The sequence below is a fragment of the Phoca vitulina genome, unplaced genomic scaffold (assembly GCF_004348235.1).
Source record: "Phoca vitulina isolate PV1807 unplaced genomic scaffold, GSC_HSeal_1.0 scaffold12, whole genome shotgun sequence".
Lineage (NCBI taxonomy): Eukaryota > Metazoa > Chordata > Mammalia > Carnivora > Phocidae > Phoca > Phoca vitulina.
The window spans coordinates 23,379,061-23,397,641 of NW_022589715.1; the positions used below are offsets into that span (position 1 = coordinate 23,379,061).

Consider the following 18,581-nt stretch of genomic DNA (forward strand, 5'->3'; position numbering starts at 1 on the left):
TTTATGTATATGCAAACATTTTATACTAACTGATTTGACATACCATAATTTAACTAGATATTTAGGTTGTTTCCAATTGTTTACTCTTCTGAAGAATGCTGCAGTGAATGTCTTTATGTGTGTGTATGTATGATTTTATATGTTTGGTACAACTTTATGTGTCTAACTCCTGCGAGTGGAAATGCTGGGTGAAACGGAGATTTATTTCAGTTTTAGTCAGTGTTGAGAGTTTAGATAAAGTGGTCCATAATATTACTGCCTCAGCATCCATTTTGTGGGGGCAAGCGGCCTGTAGGGGCTTTGAACTGATACTAGTCCCTCCCTTGAATGCATGCCCTAGAGAACAACCTGCAGAGTCAAAAGTAAATTTAGTTCCCTATATGATCTCCCCAAAAATCCTTGTGATAAGCAGTCTTCCCCACCTCCCAGGGCCTTTTCATATGCACCCCCCCTTTAGATAAAATCCCTGCCAAGCTTACCAAAATACTGTTATTTCTGATTTTGAATTGACCAATCCAGCCTTAGCCTGGGAACCCCAAATAGCTCCACCTGTAGACCCCAATAAAGGCATGTACTCTCTCTGCCTGCACCCTGCCTTGACCTCCCCATGTAGCCCCCCCAAAGCATGCCATGTACCTCCTCCAGGACCTGTGAGTAATAAACTTCTCTAATTCAATTTCCCTGTGCTCTTTTGTTGAGCCATTGGACATCCCAGAGCTCTACTTAACAAATGTTGATTTAATAAAGTCACAACAGTTAGATATTGCCAAACTGCCCTACTCCTCGAAAAATTTGCCATAAATTTGGACTTCTAACAATCGTATTATGAAAATGTATGTACGTTTCCCCATACCCCAACAATACTTTTTATTGGTATCAAATTTTTTCATCTGTACTAAAGGGCTTAAAGAAAAGTATTTTCTTTCTAAGTATTATTTCATATCTTTAATGGCCATTTGTATTTCTTTTACCATAAAATTCCTGCTCATGTCCTTTGATTGTTTTTCTGTTAGACTGTCTTTGATTTATAAAAAGTTCTTTGCATATTAAGAAAATTAGCTCCCTTTTCTCAGTATCAGTTTAAAATTGTTTTCCTACTTTCCACTTATAAATTGACTTTGCATATGGTATTTTTTTCACCATACAGAAACTTAAATTTAAAAATGTAGACAAATTTATCAAATCCTTACCTTTATGACTTTTAGATTTTGTCACCTCACCTTATTAATAATAATCCATACCTTCATCTAGAACTTTTATGATCTCATGCACTTAAACACTTACATCTCTGATATATATGAATTTTGGTAAGAGAAGGTAGGACTACAACTTAAGTCTGTACTTCACGTCCCTAAATGCTACGTAAGCATCTTGGCATGATTTGTTGAATAATCCATCTATTCCAAACTGATGTGAAATGGCACTTTTATCATAGAGTAGATTCTCGCTGTTTTTATTTCCATTAATGAGCCCACTCTCAGTCTCTTGCCCCAATAGCATCCTTTTAACTATTACTGTTCTATAGTTCAGTTTAATACCTTGTATGGCTAAACCCTACACCATCTCCATCATCTTTTTCAGACTCTTTCTGGTAAAGAGGAACTTTATTTTGTAAAAAAAAAAAAAAAAAAAAAAAATTCCAATCCTACCAAAAAGCTGCAAAACAGTATAATGAACTTACATATTATTTCTCTTAGATTCACCAATTACTAACATTTTGCTACAGTGGCTTTATCTTTCACAACCATAAACATATATGTACATATATTATTAATATTTTATCTGAACCACCAGGGAATAAGTTATAAACATCATGTCTTATTCACTCTGCCTTTTCACATACTATAGGATGTATACCCTAGAAAGAAAGGTAGTCTCTTACATACCATTATCAAACACATCTAATTTAACATTGACATGATACTAATGTGAAGTTTATGTTCAAATTTCAGCAATTTTCCCCAAACTGTCCTTTGTAGTAATTTTTCCCCTTGGGCTAGAGTCCAATCTAGGATCATGACTACATTTAGCTGCCATGTCTCTTTAGTATCCTTTAACCTAGAATAGTTTCTCAGCTTTTGTCCTTCATGACACCTACATATTTGAAGAGGATAGACCAGTTATTTGTAGAATGTCCTTCAATTTGAGTTTCTGTGAGTTTCACTGTGATTCATGTTACGCATTTTGAACAGTTCTATAGGAGTAATGTGTCCTCCTAAGTACATCACATGTGAAGTACTTAACTTCAGCGTGTCCTATTACTGGTGGATGTTAATTTTGATGTCCGAAGTTCTCTACTGTAAAGGTTAACTTTTTCCCCTTTGAGATTAATGAGCAATGTGGGAAGATACTGTGGGATATTCTGAGGCTGAATAAATATCCTTCTCCCCCATAAATTTTCACTCACTGGTTTTATCATCCACTGATGATTCTTGCTTAAATCTATTATTACAATGAGGGTTAGAGTATGGAGATTTTCCAACTCTATTTTTCCTCCTATGTTTAGTTGGCATTGTACTATAAAGAGGAGCCTCCCCTTTTCTTACCTATCTAATCAATGAATCTTATCTATCTGTTTTAAAATCAGTATGGATGCATGAGTTTTTTATTTATATTATTTTTTATTATGTTTAGTTAGCCAACATATAGTACATCATTAGTTTTAGATGTAGTGTTCAATGATTCATTAGTTGTGTATAACACCCAGTGTTCATCACAACATGCATGAGTTGTTTTATGCATGAGTTTTTTCAAATAAACCTTTTGATTTAGAATAGTTTAGTCTCAGAAAAACTGTGAAGATAGTACAAATACTTTCCTATACTTCATTCCCAGTTTCTTCTATTATTAAAACACCTTACATCAATATAGTACATTTATTACATTTAATGAACCAATAAAGATGCATTATTATTAACCAAAGTCTACACTCTATCTGATTTCCTTAGTTTATACCTATATTCTTTTGTGTTCCAGGATCCCATACAGAAATACTGCATTACATTTAGTTATCATATCTCCTTAGGTTATTCTGGTCCGTGACAGTTCCCCCAGATTTTTCTTGTTTTTCATGGCCCTGACAGTTTCTTCCTTTTTTTTTTTTTTTTTTAAGATTTTATTTACTTATTTGCTAGAGAGTGTGCACGAGAGAACGAGTGAGAGGGAGTACAAGCAGGCTCCCTGCTGAGCAAGGAGCCCAATGCAGGACTCAATCCCAGGACCCTGGGATTATGACCTAAACTGAAGGCAGCCACTTAACCGACGGAGCCACCCAGGTTTCCCACGGCCCTGACAGTTTTGAGAAGTACTGATCAAATATTTTGTAGAATGTTCATTTGGGTTTTTGATGTTTTTCTCACGACTAGACTGGCGTTATAGGTTTTGCGGAGGAAGACTTTAAAGTGCCATTCTCATCACATATTAAGGGTAGATACCATCAGCATGACTTATCACTGTTGGTGTTAACTTTGACTACCTGGCTGAGGTTCCTGTCAGCGTTCTTCACTATAAACTCACTCTCTTTCCCTTCCTATACTAAACTCTTTAGAAGGAAGTTACTACGAGCAATCTACTCTTAAAGAGTAAGGAGTTATGCTCTGTCTCCTTAAGGGTAGAGTGTCTATATACTCCATATATACTCATACATTTGGAATTCTGCACAGAATTGTCTATTTGCTCCCATTTATTTATTTAATCATTTATTTATATCAATATGGACTCATGGATATTTACACTTTGGTTATAATTCAATACTACTATATTGCTCAACTTGCTGTAACTTTGGTCACTGGGAGCCCTTTTACTTGGCCCTTGTGTCCCTTTAACATACTTATCATTGTAAGGTTTTCTCTTTACTTTCAGCACTACAAGACGCTCCTGGCTCATCTATATTTCTTGATCCAACCATAGAATCAGCCATTTTTCCCAGGAGCCCTGAAAATATGTCTTTGTGGGTCTCATTTCTCCTTTTTATTTTTTATGCCTTTTCACTCATGGTGCCTACGAGTTTGGTATTTGGGGGAATATTTTGAGGTCTCACTTGAAATTTCTTTAGAGAGATGTGCATCTGCTTCAGCCTTCAGGCATAGGAGTTGGCACTACCAAGCTACAGCTATTTTATTTTATTTATTTATTTATTTTGTTTTAAAGATTTTATTTATTTATTTGACAGAGAGAGACAGTGAGAGAGGGAACACAAGCAGGGGGGAATGGAAGAGGGAGAAGCAGGCTTCCCGCTGAGAAAGGAGCCCAATGTAGGGCTCGATCCCAGGACCCTGGGACCATGACCTGAGCCGAAGGCAGACGCTTAACTGACTGAGCCACCTAGGTGCCCTGCTACAGCTATTTTAAATAAAATTCTGGGCTGGAGAATTTTCAGATAACATGTAGTTCACTGCACTAATAGATTGTACCAGTGCAAAATTCACAACTATAAACCTCTGTGAGAGTTGGTCTGTAGTTATAAATTTCAGGATAAATTTGCCACTGCCTTCTTTCCCCAAACTCATTACCAAGGTTGAGACAGGCGAATTTCCTTTCTTTATTCTTTTGCACAGATGTGTTTATTTCTTATTTCTTATTTGCAGCCTACTGGAAACCCAAGCAGGACTTTTTCACTATGGGTGTGCCCTTAGTTCTGTATTTTGTTCCCAACTTCATGTAGACATTAAAAATAAATCCCAGGGCAACCCTCTCGGGTCCCCTCCCTCTTTGGGCACTTTGTACTATCGCTCAATAAACTTTACTATCACTCAATAAACTGCTTTGCTGCTCATCACAAAAAAAGAAAAAAAAAAAAAGAAAGAAAGAAAGAAAGAAGGAAAGAAAGAAAGAAAGAAAGCAAATCCCAGATCTACAGAATTCAGCTGAAACCCTTAAGGTGACAGTCTGCTTTAGTGCTTAATTATCTCTATGTGGGTTCCTGCTTTCACTCTATTTTTGGGACCTGAAGATGCTTAACTGTCATGTCAACTCTGATAAGTGTTAGAAGATAGTTTTGAGGGATGCCTGGGTGGTTCAGTGGGTTAAGCATCTGCCTTCAGCTCAGGTCATGATCCCAGGGTCCTGGGATCAAATCCTACATCAGGCTCCTTGCTCAGCAGGGAGCCTGCTTCTGCCTGCCACTCCCCCTGCTTGTGCTCTCTCTCTGACAAATAAATAAAATCTGAGAAAGGAGTCCAATGCAGGGCTTGATCCCATGACCCCTAGGTCTCGACCTGAACAGAAACCAAGAGTTGGACACTTAACCAACTGAGCCACCCAGGCACCCCAGATACAGCTAAATCTTAAGAAGAAAATTTATGGTTGTAAATGCCTATAACAATAAAGCAGAAAGATCTCAGATAAAAACCCTAAACTTCCACCTTAAGCATTAGAAAAAGAGCATACTAAAACTTAAGCAAACAGAAGGAAGGAAATTATAAAGATCAGAGTGGAAACTAATGATAGATAGATAGATAAATAGATAGACTTTGATAGAAAAAATGTATCTAGAATACATAAATAACTCTTAGAACTCAATAAAAAGACAACTCTATTTATTATAGTATATATATATTATATACTATACATATATATATTATATATAGTATCTAATATATATAAATAGTAACAATTTTATAATAAATATATATATAATATATATAGTAAATATATATAGTATATAGTATATAATATATATATATAGTATATAGTATAATAACTCAAATAAAAACCACGCCAGGTTCTGAATAGATATTTCTCAAAGGAAGATGTACAATTGACCAATAAGCACACAGAAAGATGTTCAACATCATTAGTCATGAGGGAAATGCAAATCAAGAGCAAAATGAGATACCAGTTGATACCCACTAGAATAGGTACAATCAAAAAGTCAGGGGGCACTTGGGTGGCACAGTCAGTTAAGCATCCAACTCTTGGTTTCGGCTCAGGGTCGTGGGATCAAGCCCCGCGTCAGGCTCCGTGCTCAGCTTGAGATTTTCTTTCCCTCTCCCTCTGCCCTTCCTCCCCACACTTGCTCTCTCTCTCTCAAATAAATAAATCAATCTTTGAAAAAGTCAGATAATAAGACATGTTCCTGAGGTTGTTGAGACCCTGGAATCCTCATATACTGCTAGTGCGAATGTAAAATAATGCAGCAACTTTGGCAAACAGTCTGAGAGTTCCTAGAATGATTAAATTTTTTTTTTAAGATTTTTTTTTTAATTTATTTATTTGACAGAGAGATAGAGAGCACAAGTAGGCAGAGCGGCAGGCAGAGGGAAAGGGAGAAGCAGGCTCTCTGCTGAGCAGGGAGCCCGATGCGGGGCTCGATCCCAGGACCCTGGGATCATGACCTGAGCCGAAGGCAGCCCCTTAACCGACTGAGCCACCCAGGCGCCCCTTGAATGATTAAATTTAAAGTTATCGTATAACCCAGCAATTCTACTCCTAGGTATATACCCAAGAGAAATGAAAACATATGTCCACACAAAAACTTGTATATGAATATTTATATGGAAGCATTATTTATCATAGTCAAAAGGTAGAAACAACCCAAATGTCCATTAATGGGCAAATGGATAAAATGTGGCATATACATACAATGGAATATTATTTAGCCATTAAAATGAATAAAATACTGATATGTGTTATAACTTATATGAACCTGAAAACATCATGCTGAGTTAAAAGAAGCCAGTCACAAAAGTCTACATTTTATATGATTCCATATTAATTAATTATTGTATTAAGGTCCAGAATAGAGAAATCTATAGAGACAAAGTAGATCAGGGGGCAGTGATGAGGGGGTAGGAGGGGTGATAGCTAAGGGTATAGGGTTTGTTCTTGAGGTGATGAAAACATTCAAAAATCAACTGTGTTGATGGCTGCACATACCTATGAATAGGGTAAAAACCATTGAATTGTACACTTTAAATGGGTGAATTGTATAGTATGTGCATTATATATCAATAAAGCTCTTTAGAAATGTTCTATGGGCATCTTAAAAGTTTTATATAAAGATTTTTTAAAGCATACAAACATTTATACATATCTATTAGATCACCCTCATTACTTGCATTATTCCCAGATGTATTTTTAACTAGCTTTTTATAAAAAATTTCATTTCTATGATCTCTCATGATGTAAGCATGGGTATTCAACCTCTCTACTATTATTCTGTATTGTCCATTTCTCCTTGAAGGTTCTCTAGAGTTTTGTTAGTTTATAGTCTGTTCTGCATTTCTCCCATCCCAAAGTAAAGTTCCCTCTCCCCACTTAAGAATGTTTTCATTTTCATTTTATATATATTTTTATGCTAATTCATGATTGAAGACGTATGTGTTATAGCCTCATTGTGGATTGCAAATCAGTATAAAAATGTTCCTCCTTGATTCCTACAACACTTTGGGTGTCTATATTAGTATCATTTTTCCAAATTTCTTTTTGATATGTCTCTAGTTTTCTAAAAGAAAACCACTCTGAGTCACTTTATTTTTAAGGGGTCTGCTATACAGCATGGAACTGAATTTGTTTTTTAACCTGAGTTTTATTTTTTAATTGATGAATTTATTCCATAAATATATGTAGTGTTGTTTTGTTTTGTTTTTTCTTTCTAGCAGGCTCCACACCCAGCGGGCAGCCCAACGTGCGGCTCAGATTCTCAACTGTGAGATCAAGCCCTGAGCTGAGATCAAGGGTCGGAGGCTTAACCGACTGAGCTGCCCAAGCGTGCCAATGTTTATATAGTCTTATATGTTTTCCATTCTCTATTTTATGTATTTTTTCCTTTTCAGATTTTATTTATTTATTTGAGTGAGAGAGAGAGAGAGAGGGAGCACGAGCAGGGGGAGGGGAAGAGGGAGCAGATTCTCCGCTGGGCAGGGAGCCGGATTCGAGGCTTGATCCCAGGTCCCTGGCATCAGGACCTGAACGGAAGGCAGACGCTTATCTGACTGAGCCACCCAGGCACCCGGTATTTTTTCTTTTGTTACAAATCTACTTTTTTCATTTCCCTTCCTTTTACTCTCCTGTTACTCCTACCATTTTTCTAAATATTTTAGACGTTTTATAGTTTAATTCTTTTAGAAATAACTTATAATTTTAAATACTACAACTTACATATGTATTTCTTGATTTACCAACTTCAAAGATGAAAATAGCTCACTTATACTTCTTTTAGCCTGCCTTTCTTCTGCCTATCTCCTTGCTGAGTTTTTTGTTTTTTTGCCTTGCTTTTTCTGTGTGGATGCCTGTACAATGTGCTCTTTTTCTTTAAAGTTCAGTACTACCACCAACATATGTCTGGGTGTTGATTATTACATACAAATTTCCCCCTAGGACTGGGGTAGGTCCTTTTAAATTGCAGGTTCAGTTTTCCTTATTTATGTTATTATTTTTTGTTATCTTCTTTAGAGACACTAACAGTTACCACTGTGTTAGATCTCCACTGTCATTCTTCAAATTATTTTTTCTAATGGCTTTCATCTCCTTTTTCTGTTATAATTCTTTTCCTTCAATTTGTTCTCTGATCCCCTGAATCTCTTTACCTCTTGTTATTATCTAAACTTTATTTAATACATTTCACGCCTTCTATAATTATTCATAGTGTAAAACATTTAGGAAAAAATTTGTTTTCTAGAACATGCTTTTACAGATTGTAGTCCCACCTTTCTTTTCCAAACTATGTCTCCTATGCTACTCACTGCAGAGTTGCAATTTTGTTTTTTCATCTTATACATTTTTTTTTAATTGTGGTAAAAAACATACAACATTAAATTTACCATCTTAACCATTTTTAAGTATACAGTTCAGTAGTGTTAAGTATATTCACATTGTTGTGCCACAGAACTCTAGAACTTCTTCATCTTGCAACATTAAACACCATATCCATTAAACACCAATTCTCCCTCCACCCTTTCTACCAGCCCTGTGCAAATACTTTTCTGTATTATGTTTCTGTAATTCGGACTACTTTAGATACTTCACATATGTGAAATATACAGTATCGTCCTTTTGTGACTGGCTTATTTCACTGAGCACAATGTCCGTGAGTTCATCTATGTTGTAGCATGTGACAGGACTGCCTTCATTTTTAAGGTTAGATAATATTCTATTGGATGTAGGTACCACATTTTCTTTTTTTTTAATTAATTTTTTTAAGATTTTATTTATTTATTTGATAGAGAGCGCAAGCAAGGGGAGCAGCAGAGGGAGAGGGAGAAGCAGGCTCTCCTCTGAGCAGGGAGCCTGATGCGGGACTTGATCCCAGGACCCTGGGATCATGACCTGAGCCGAAGGCAGACCCTTAACCAACTGAGCCACCCAGGCGCCCCAGTACCACATTTTCTTTATCCATTCATCTGTTGATGGATATATGGGTTGTTTCCATAACTTGATTAATTGTAAGTAATACTGTGATGAACATAAGTATGCAGATATCTCTGAGATGTTGCTTTGAATTATTTTGGATATATACCCAGATGTGGGATTGCTGAATCATGGTAATTCTATTTCTAATTCTTTGGGGGAACCTTGATACTATTTTCCATAATGGCTGCAACATTTTATATTCACACCAACAGTGCACAAGGGTTCCAATTTCTCTGCATTGCTGGGACAAATAGTTACTTTCTGTTCTTTTTGTTAACATCCTAATGGGTGTGGAGTGGTATCTCATTGTGGTTTGTGATTTCCATTTCTCTGGTGATTAGTGATTTCAAGCATTTTCTAATATGCTTGTTGGTTAGTCATATATCTTCTTAGGAAAACTATCTATTCAAGTACTTTGCCCATTTTTAAATTGGGTTTCTTTGTTGTTGAATTATAATAGTTCCATGTATAGTCTGGATATTAACCAGTTACCATGATTTGCAAATATTTTCTCCCCATTCCCTAGGCTGCCTTTTCACCCGGTTGTGTCTTTTAATGCAGTTTTTAATTGAGTAGTATAATTTATTTATTTTTGCTTTTGTTGCCTGTGCTTCTGTGGCATATCCAAGAAATCCTCGCCAAATCAAATGTCATGAAGCTTTTCCCTTGTTTTCTTCTAAAAGTTTTTTAATTTAGCTCTTATATTTGGATCTTTGATCCATTTTGAGTTAATTTTTGTATATGGTAAAAAGTAAGGGTTCAACTTCATTCCTTTGCATGTGGATATCCAGTTTTCTAACACCATTTGTTGAAGTGTACTTTCTCCACTGTGTAGTCTTGGTACCTTGTGGAAAATCATTTATCTTATACATTATTTTATCTATTGATCTTGATATGAGCATCTGCATCTGGACTATTTTCAAAATACAATATGGATAGATCAGCTCTTTGACTTCTTTCTTTCCTTATCTAGGTATGTTCTATCTTCCTCTAGAGGTAAAGTTTGACAGCTAGGTAGTAATGACTTATGTTCTATATGTTCTTTTATGTTAGAAATAGGGGGCCATGGGTAAACATGGCCTTTTACTTGGCTTTTACTATTATTTTTTAAAAGTTTGTATTGAGGCTCTGTCTGTCTTTATCATGGTCTTCTGCAATGCCTTCAGATTTTAGGCTTTCCCGTTTCAGTACTGAGACATGATACTTCTATTATTATCAACCTTAGGTATTTATTTGTAATCCTGTTTCTAAGTTCACAGTATCTTTTCCCAGAGGTAATAATTATTTTACATAATGAAGTGATTTGCATGAGAAAGAAAAAAAAAAGAAGAAAAAGAAAAATGGATCTCTATTTAAATTGTGAGGCAATGTTATTATCAGAATAAAATGGGGAGAGCCTGGGTGGATCAGTCAGTTGAGCATCCGACTCTTGATTTTGGCGTGGGTCATGATCTCAGGGTTCTGGGATTGAGCCCCACATTGGGCTCCACACTCAGTGGGGAATCTGCTTAACGATTCTCTCTCTCCCTCTCCCTCTACCCCTCCCACTGCTCATGCTTTCTCTCTCTCAAATAAATAAATCTCAAAAAAAAAGAAGAATAAAATGGAAACACACAAACACAGGCCTTGTCTCTCTCTCACTCTCTGTCACTCCCCTTGTACTCCCCACCCCACCCCCCTGCCCCAATCCCATTACCTGCTATATCTATCTGCAAGGATTCTTTTTCTTTTGTCCAGGATTCCTTAGGAACTGTCCTCTTACTATGGATCTCCTCTTTCTGTTTAATGGCTTTAGTGTCTGGTAGACTTTCAGTCCTTAGGTCTTGCAGTCGAGCTGAGTGCTCTGCATCAGCAGCACCACTGGAACCTAAATTAACACAGTATCCAGACAAGAAGTTGACAAAAAATATTTTAAAATACCTCTCAAGCATCTAATATGTGAAAGGCACTATTACTGGTATTGAAGAAAAAAAATAAAAAGACCATTTAGAAATGTGTTTAGAAACTATTAATCCATACTGGAGTTAAAAAATATACAAAAACATGGGGTGCCTGGGTGGCTCAGGCATGGTTGGTTAAGCATCCAACTCTTGATTTCGGCTCAGGTCATGATCTCAGGGTTGTGGGACTGAGCCCTGCCGTCAGGCTCTGCGCTCAGCAGGGGAGTCTGCTTAAAGATTCTCTCCCTCTGTCCCTCCCCCAATCTCATGTGCATGCACTCTCTCTCTCTCTCTAAAATAAATAAAAGATATACATAAACAGATGTCATACAAAATAAAAGAATTACTGCATAAGAGAAAGAAATGTATGTACTCAAAAAGGGAGAAATTACTTCTAGCTAGGAGGATCATGAAAGAATTCTAGAGTAAGATAACAACTGATTTGGGTGTTAGAAGATAGCTAACCTGGGATACACACTGAGACAGAAAGAGAAAGGTATTTTAGGCAAAGGTAACTACATATGAAAACAAGAAAGTCAGGAAAGCAACTGAACATCTAAGAAATAGAGCAAGTATATTGTTTATTTGAATATAGAATTTATAAGGAAAAGAGGTATCTAAAAAGTTGTTTGGGAGCTGATTTTACTATTCTGAAAGACTGTACTAAAAGAGTTTAGATTTTCTTTTTTTTTTTTTTTTAAGATTTTATTTATTTATTTGACAGAGACAGAGATAGTGAGAGCAGGAACACAAGCAGTGGGAGTGGGAGAGGGAGAAGCAGGCTTCCCTTCGAGGAGGGAGCCCGATGTGGGACTCGATCCCAGGACCCTGGGATCATGACCTGAGCCGAAGGCAGATGCTTAACGACTGAGCCACCCAGGCCCTAGATTTTATTCTTTTTTTTTTTTTTTTAAGCTATTTTTTTTTTTTTTTTTAAGATTTTATTTATTTAATTGAGAGAGAGAGAGAGCAAGCAGGGGGAGTGGGAGAGAGAAGCAGGCTTCCCGCTGAGCAGGGAGCCTGATGTGGGGCTCGATCCCAGGACCCTGTGATTATGACCTGAGCCAAAGGCAGACATTTAACCGACTGAGCCACCCAGGCGCCCCCCTAGATTTTATTCTTAAAGGCAATAAAAACTTTCTGATTGTGAGATTAACAGGATTTGTTACTAGAACATTCATTAAGCAACAGAAAAAAAGGGAGGTAAAATTTTGAAATGTTGCCCAGAATATAAGATAACTTATGAGAACAAGCAATACACAAAAAAAGAGATGTGGCTAATTATGCTCCAAAATGTTTCTATTTATAATATTGGCAGAGACTACCAGCTGTCCTCTGAAATCCATTTTCCTTTTCTCTAAAATAAAACCCTGACAATAGAGTGGACAGGTTGAGGGGATCTTGTGTCCTTCAAATTCCTCCAAGTGCATTCAATCTTCAGGAGCACAAAAGCTGGTTTCCAGTCATTAACTAGTTCAGAATCTGAAAAAGAAGCAATTACAGGCAACCAGTGTCCCTAGTCCTATCCCTAGGTCCCCGAGTAATACTCCCAAGAGCAGCCCTAGCTATCACCCTTTGGAAATAATTCTGAAAAAGGAACTCATGTCAAAACAGTAAAATGAAGAATCAAAAAAACAACAACAACAATAAAAAACAATGGGCTTTTGGAAGATTTTGATTTGGTGGCCTGCTGGGTAAAAGAAATTTTGATAATGTTTATTTGGGGAGAGAAAAACAAAGCAAGTGTATCCTAGCTCTTAAAGTATTACTTAAAACTCAACTGGAGAAAATAAGAGGTAAGCATCAGCTGAGAAGAGAGGCAGAAATCGAATCCCACCTTAGACATCCAAATATTTTCAGACTGTATGGTTACTTCTATGATGCTACTAGTTTACCTAATTCTAGAACAGGCACCCCTTGGATCTGTCTATGGAGAACTTCACAAACAGTCAGTCTGATGAGCAGAGGACTGCTACTCTTCTATAACAGGACTGGCAAATGCCCTGTCTTACTGTCATTCAAAGAGAGTTATTCATGGAGACATTAAGCCAGAGAATCTTTCAATCTTAGGAACCTTGTAGGGAGGGGTGCCTGGCTGGCTCAGTCGGTAGAGCATGCGACTCTTGATCTCAAGGTTGTAAGTTCCAGCTGCACACTGGGTATAGAGATGACTTAAAAAAATAAAATCTTAAAAAACAACAACAACAACAAAACCTTGCAGGGAGAGAAATCCCTGAGCCAGGGCTGCTGTATAATCTGTCAGGAACAGGCTACTGACATTTATCTTACTGCTGCCTGTCTGCAATCTAGAGCACTACAGAGTTGTTTTCTTGTTTGTTTGTTTTACTGAGCAGGTAGTACTCTGGTCTCCCTACTCAGAAAGTTTCACTTCAGTAAACATGACAATCTGAAATGAAAGAAGCCACAAGACTCCTGCTGACTTCACTGGTTTCATAATCTGGAGACAAGGTTCAATTGCAGCCACCCCACAGCTTCTTCTGAGTAAGGTGTCCTTGTGGAAGATGAAGCTGGGGTTCAACTGGGGGGAAAGTGACCACTTTGCTCCAACTTGATCACTTAAAGAGCCATGCTATAACCTTCCAAGTAACTAAGGGTGTGTGTTACCTACTGGGTGGCCAAGCCTGGTAAAGCTGTCAGAATGAACATGTGATTCTTTCTTTCACATGCGAAAATGAAGATTTTTGTATTAAAAAAAAAATTAGAACCTTGACTTCACTGGGCGTATGGTTACCAGAATAAAGATTATATTTCCCAGCCTCCTGGCAACACAGCTTGGTATGAATGTGTGACTTAAGTCTGGCCAATAGAATGGAAGGGGAATGGTACACGTAACATTTGAGAAGTATTTAAAGAAGGAATATACTTTTTTCTCTCCCTTGCTTCCTTTCTGCTGGCTAGAATACAGGACTGATGGCTAATGCAGGAGAATGGAGGCTAAAAATGCTGGAGCAACAGGAGAGAAAGAGCTTTGTCCCTTGATACAGTGGAGTCCACATCCGGATTTTTACAAGAGAAATAATTTCCTGTCTTCTTTAAGCCAATGTTACTTTGTTTTTGTTTTTATCTCTCAGAGCCAAAACAAATCCTAACTTTAACACACTATTATAGTCATTTTTAATCGGCATAATCCCACTGAAGTAAATTAACTGGATACGTACTTAAGAAGTAAACAAGCTGAATTCCTAGAGAAAAAGGTTTATGTACAACAATAGTATTAAAGAGAGAGCATCTTGTGGAACTGCATTTTTTATCAGTAAAGTCCATTATGTGAATTTCTGGTAATGAGATTAACTTGTGTACTATAGTCACAAAGTTGTCCAGAAATGTCTTAAGAGCTTTAAAAATGTTAATTTTACCTGCCAATCTATACCAAAAAATTGCAGCTAATACTCTATTTCACATATGAGCAAGACAGAGAAGGGTTGAAGACAGGGAACAGAGAATACTTTTCTGTTTATACTCATTTTAGAAGGCCAGAAGAAAATAATACACAGATAATCCAGTTCAGTTACCTTCAGTGGTTTTCTGCAAGGATTCTTTTTCTTCAGGTTGGGCAGCCTTAGTCACTGCCTTTTTATTGTAGATCTCCTTTTTCTGGTTTTTATCTGAGATGTCTTCATCCCCAATGATGGAAACTTGAACTTGGGCATCTGGAATAATGACATCATGTAATTCCATAGAGAAGGAAAAGACAATAAACACAAGAGGCAAGTAAACCACCCCCCAAAAAAAGTCCAAACAAAACCCCAAACCTCTTTATATATTAAGAAAAAAAAGCATCTCCTAGGCCCCATCACAGCTTTTAAGTTGTGACAATTATGGTGGGTTTACAACATGAATTGAAAAGCTTTTCCTATTTTTCTGTGTACAATGATGGTTTAAATAAAATACCACTTTATTTTTAAATTTAAATTCAATTAATTAACATAGAATGTATTACTGGTTTCAGAGGTACAGGCCTGTGATTCATCAGTATTATATAATATCCAGTGCTCATTATATCACATGCCCTCCTTAATGCCCATCACCCAATTATCCCAACCCTCCCCCCACCACCCCCTCAAGCAACCCTCAGTTTGTTTCCTACGATTAAGAGTCTCTTATGGTTTATCTCCTTCTCTGGTTTTGTCTTGTTTTATTTTTTCCTCTCTTCCCCTATGATCCTCTGTTTTGTTTCTTAAATTCCACATATGAGTGAGATCATGTGATAATTGTCTTTCTCTGATTGACTTATTTTGCTTAGCATAATACCGTCTAGTTCCATCCACGTCGTTGCAAATGGCAAGATTTCATTTTTTGATGGCTAATATTCCATTCTCTCTATATACCACATCTTCCTTATGCATTTATCTACTGATGGACATCTGGGCTCTTTCCATAGTTTGGCTATTGTGGATATTGCTTCTATAAACATTGGGGTGCAGGTGCCCCTTCAGATCACTACATTTGTGTCTTTGGGGTAAATACCCAGTAGTGTAATTGCTGAGTCGTAGGGTAGCTCTATTTTCAACTTTCTGAGGAAACTCTATACTGTTTTCTAGAGTGGCTGCACCAGCTTGCATTCCCACCAACAGTGTAGGAGGGTTCCCCTTTCTCCACATCCTCACCAACATCTATCGTTTCCTAACTTGTTAATTTTAGCCTAAAATACCACTTTCAATGAAATCTGTTCTTCACCGGTTTGACACAACAGTTAAAAAAAAAATCAATTGTGTTTTTCAAAGTATAAAAGTGGATGTGAACAACTCTTTTGAGTTCTTAGGTTTATTCAAAGTTTTTGTCACTTATTGAGCCAATTTTGATATTTCATATCATCCTAGAAAAGTATCTGTACCATCTAGATTTTATATATAGTACTCTTACGATTTTTAAAAACCTCCTGAAATTATATCCTTTTAAAATGGCTTAATATTTTCTATTTTCTTTCTGTTTTTCTTGGTCATACTTGCTAAAGATTTATCTACCTTATTGTTTTTTTTATCTTATTTTTTTTTAAAAGATTTTATTTATTTATTTGACAGAGAGAGAGACAGCGAGAGAGGGAACACAAGCAGGGGGAGTGGGAGAGGGAGAAGCAGGCTTTCTGTGGAGCCGAGAGCCCGATGCGGGGCTCAACCCAGGACCCTGGGATCATGACCTGAGCTGAAGGCAGACACTTAATGACTGAGCCCCCCAGGCGCCCCTATTGTTTTTTTTAAAATCAGCTCTTTTCTTTCTTATTATATGAGAAAACTCAAGTGTAAAATATGTTACTAAATATATTAAAAATCACCAATAAAACAACTAGGATAACAATAATGGTTATATTTTTACAATGGGTCAAAAAGAGGTTCAGCTCATCACTAAGTATGAATATTTTTCAACAAAGAAATCAGAAAAGCAATAGAGATTACTAAAGACATAATGTGTCTACCAAAGAGTTTAAGAAATAAAACATTACAGATATGATTCCCTGTGTAAAGCCTCAGAGATGCCATTCTCTGTCTTTAGGGTAGCAACCTTTATGCTGACTTTAGAGTTTATCAATTTCAAGGATGTTTCTGAATTTTTTTACTTTATTGCATGTATTAATCAACAATATGTACCCAGACTAGAACATAGAGCTATACTATGTTTAAAAATTGCCCTGGGATCAACCGTACCTATTTAGCTAATAGCTATGCACAGGATTAAAAACAGTAAATGGAATAAAGCAACACAGGGAATTATACATGTAGAATTTTCAGTGGCCACTGGAGTCTCCATTTAATAAATACAACCATGTATCAACTAGGGAGGTACAATGTCAGGGATGCAGAGGAAAAAAATCAAGCAGGTCTTTAAAGATTAAAAAGTTTCATAAAAGAGTGGGGCCTATATCCGGGGATAGGGTTGAAAACTCAAATACCCACAGTGGCCAGACAGATAAGGTGGACAAATGAAGCAGACTGGCTCTGAGAAGTGAGGGGACTTGAAGCAAACACGAGAATGTACATCTTCTCTGCAGGGAACAGCCAAGCATCAGGGGCAGGTGATTACTGCCATGGGGGAATGCAAGCTGAGTGTAACCAGATATTCTCATTTTTCAAGGGAAGTCCAAAATCTTATTTTTAAATGTTGGCAACAAAATGAAAAGAAACTTTAGAACACTATGTGAGCCATATACTTTCTTGCAAAATCCAATCTATGAAAATATTAGTTTGTACCATTAGATAAATTCATGAAGCAATTTTATCAAGATTTCCTATGTTTCTAAAACATACCCGATTAGATAATATTTCACTTCAAAAGTTGCAGTATATTTTATTTCCCATAGTGAAAATAAAATTAATAGGTTTAGGAAATCTGTGAAGCATTTTAAAAGATTTTGTAACTATTTTACCTTCTTGTTTATACCCAATAAAACAGCTAATAGAAAAGTTTGTATAACACCAGAAATAAGATAAAGACTGGACAATATTCTCATTTAGGATAACCCGGGAAAAAAAAAAAGGCCACAAAATATACAAAGCCAACTCAGTTACCTGCATTATCTTTCTGAGGGTGTTTTCCCCCCATTGGCAAGGTTGGCTTAGCCACCACCCTCTTACTGTAGATCCCCTCTTTATGTTTAATGTTATCAGTGACTGGTAGGTCATCATCCCTCGTGCCTAGCACCTCTGCTGGGAAGTCTGGAGCAATGGCATCATTGGATCCTACAGAAAAGTGGGAAAGTAGTACAATTAACACAAATGTAGACATGAAGTTGAAGAAAGACAAAAAAATTTACCTCTTAAACTGCTTCTATTAAAAAGGCACTGCAAGATGTGAGGGCGATCTGGCTGCGACATCTGTCACCCCATTGATCGCCAGGGTTGATTCGGCTGATCTGGCTGGCTAGGCGGGTGTCCCCTTCCTCCCTCACTGCTCCATGTGCATCCCTCCCGAAGCTGCGCGCTCAGTCGAAGAGGACAACCTTTCCCGATAGAGGAGGACCGTTCTTCGGTCAAGGGTATACGAGTAGCTGCGCTCCCCTGCTAGAACCTCCAAACAAGCTCTCAAGGTCCATTTAAAAAGGTACTGCAATAGGAGTGTTGTAATGTGATCAGAAGGCGATGTCACTCAAATTGAAGCTGTCAGACATGTACAATAAATTGCAACAATACACGGTAGAGAAGCAAATGACAGAAAATATATAGAGTATCAGTTCAGAAGAAAGACAATTTCCAGTTCAGGAAGGTTTTCAAAGAAAGGAGAATACAGACTGTAACTCGGAAAATAAGTAGGCTTTTTGAAATATGCAGAAGAAGG

The 18,581-nt window shown here is 37.0% G+C and overlaps 1 protein-coding gene and 1 pseudogene across 8 annotated transcripts in view; one reads left to right on the forward strand and one right to left on the reverse strand.

Moving 5' to 3' along the window:
* ALMS1 (ALMS1 centrosome and basal body associated protein) overlaps window positions 1–18,581 on the reverse strand; it is a 190,092-nt gene that overhangs the window by 43,388 nt on the left and 128,123 nt on the right. For 6 of the 8 annotated variants that reach the window (XM_032410690.1, XM_032410685.1, XM_032410681.1 and 3 more), the window contains 3 exons: window positions 17,816–17,986; window positions 14,825–14,962; window positions 11,048–11,218 (listed from right to left, as the gene is read on the reverse strand). In XM_032410690.1, coding sequence (XP_032266581.1) covers window positions 11,048–11,218; window positions 14,825–14,962; window positions 17,816–17,986 — 480 coding nt within the window. The remainder of the gene's footprint in view (window positions 1–11,047; window positions 11,219–14,824; window positions 14,963–17,815; window positions 17,987–18,581) is intronic. The other 2 variants (XM_032410684.1, XM_032410686.1) reach the window with 1 other exon arrangement.
* Window positions 11,655–13,392, forward strand: LOC116636390 (annotated as a pseudogene).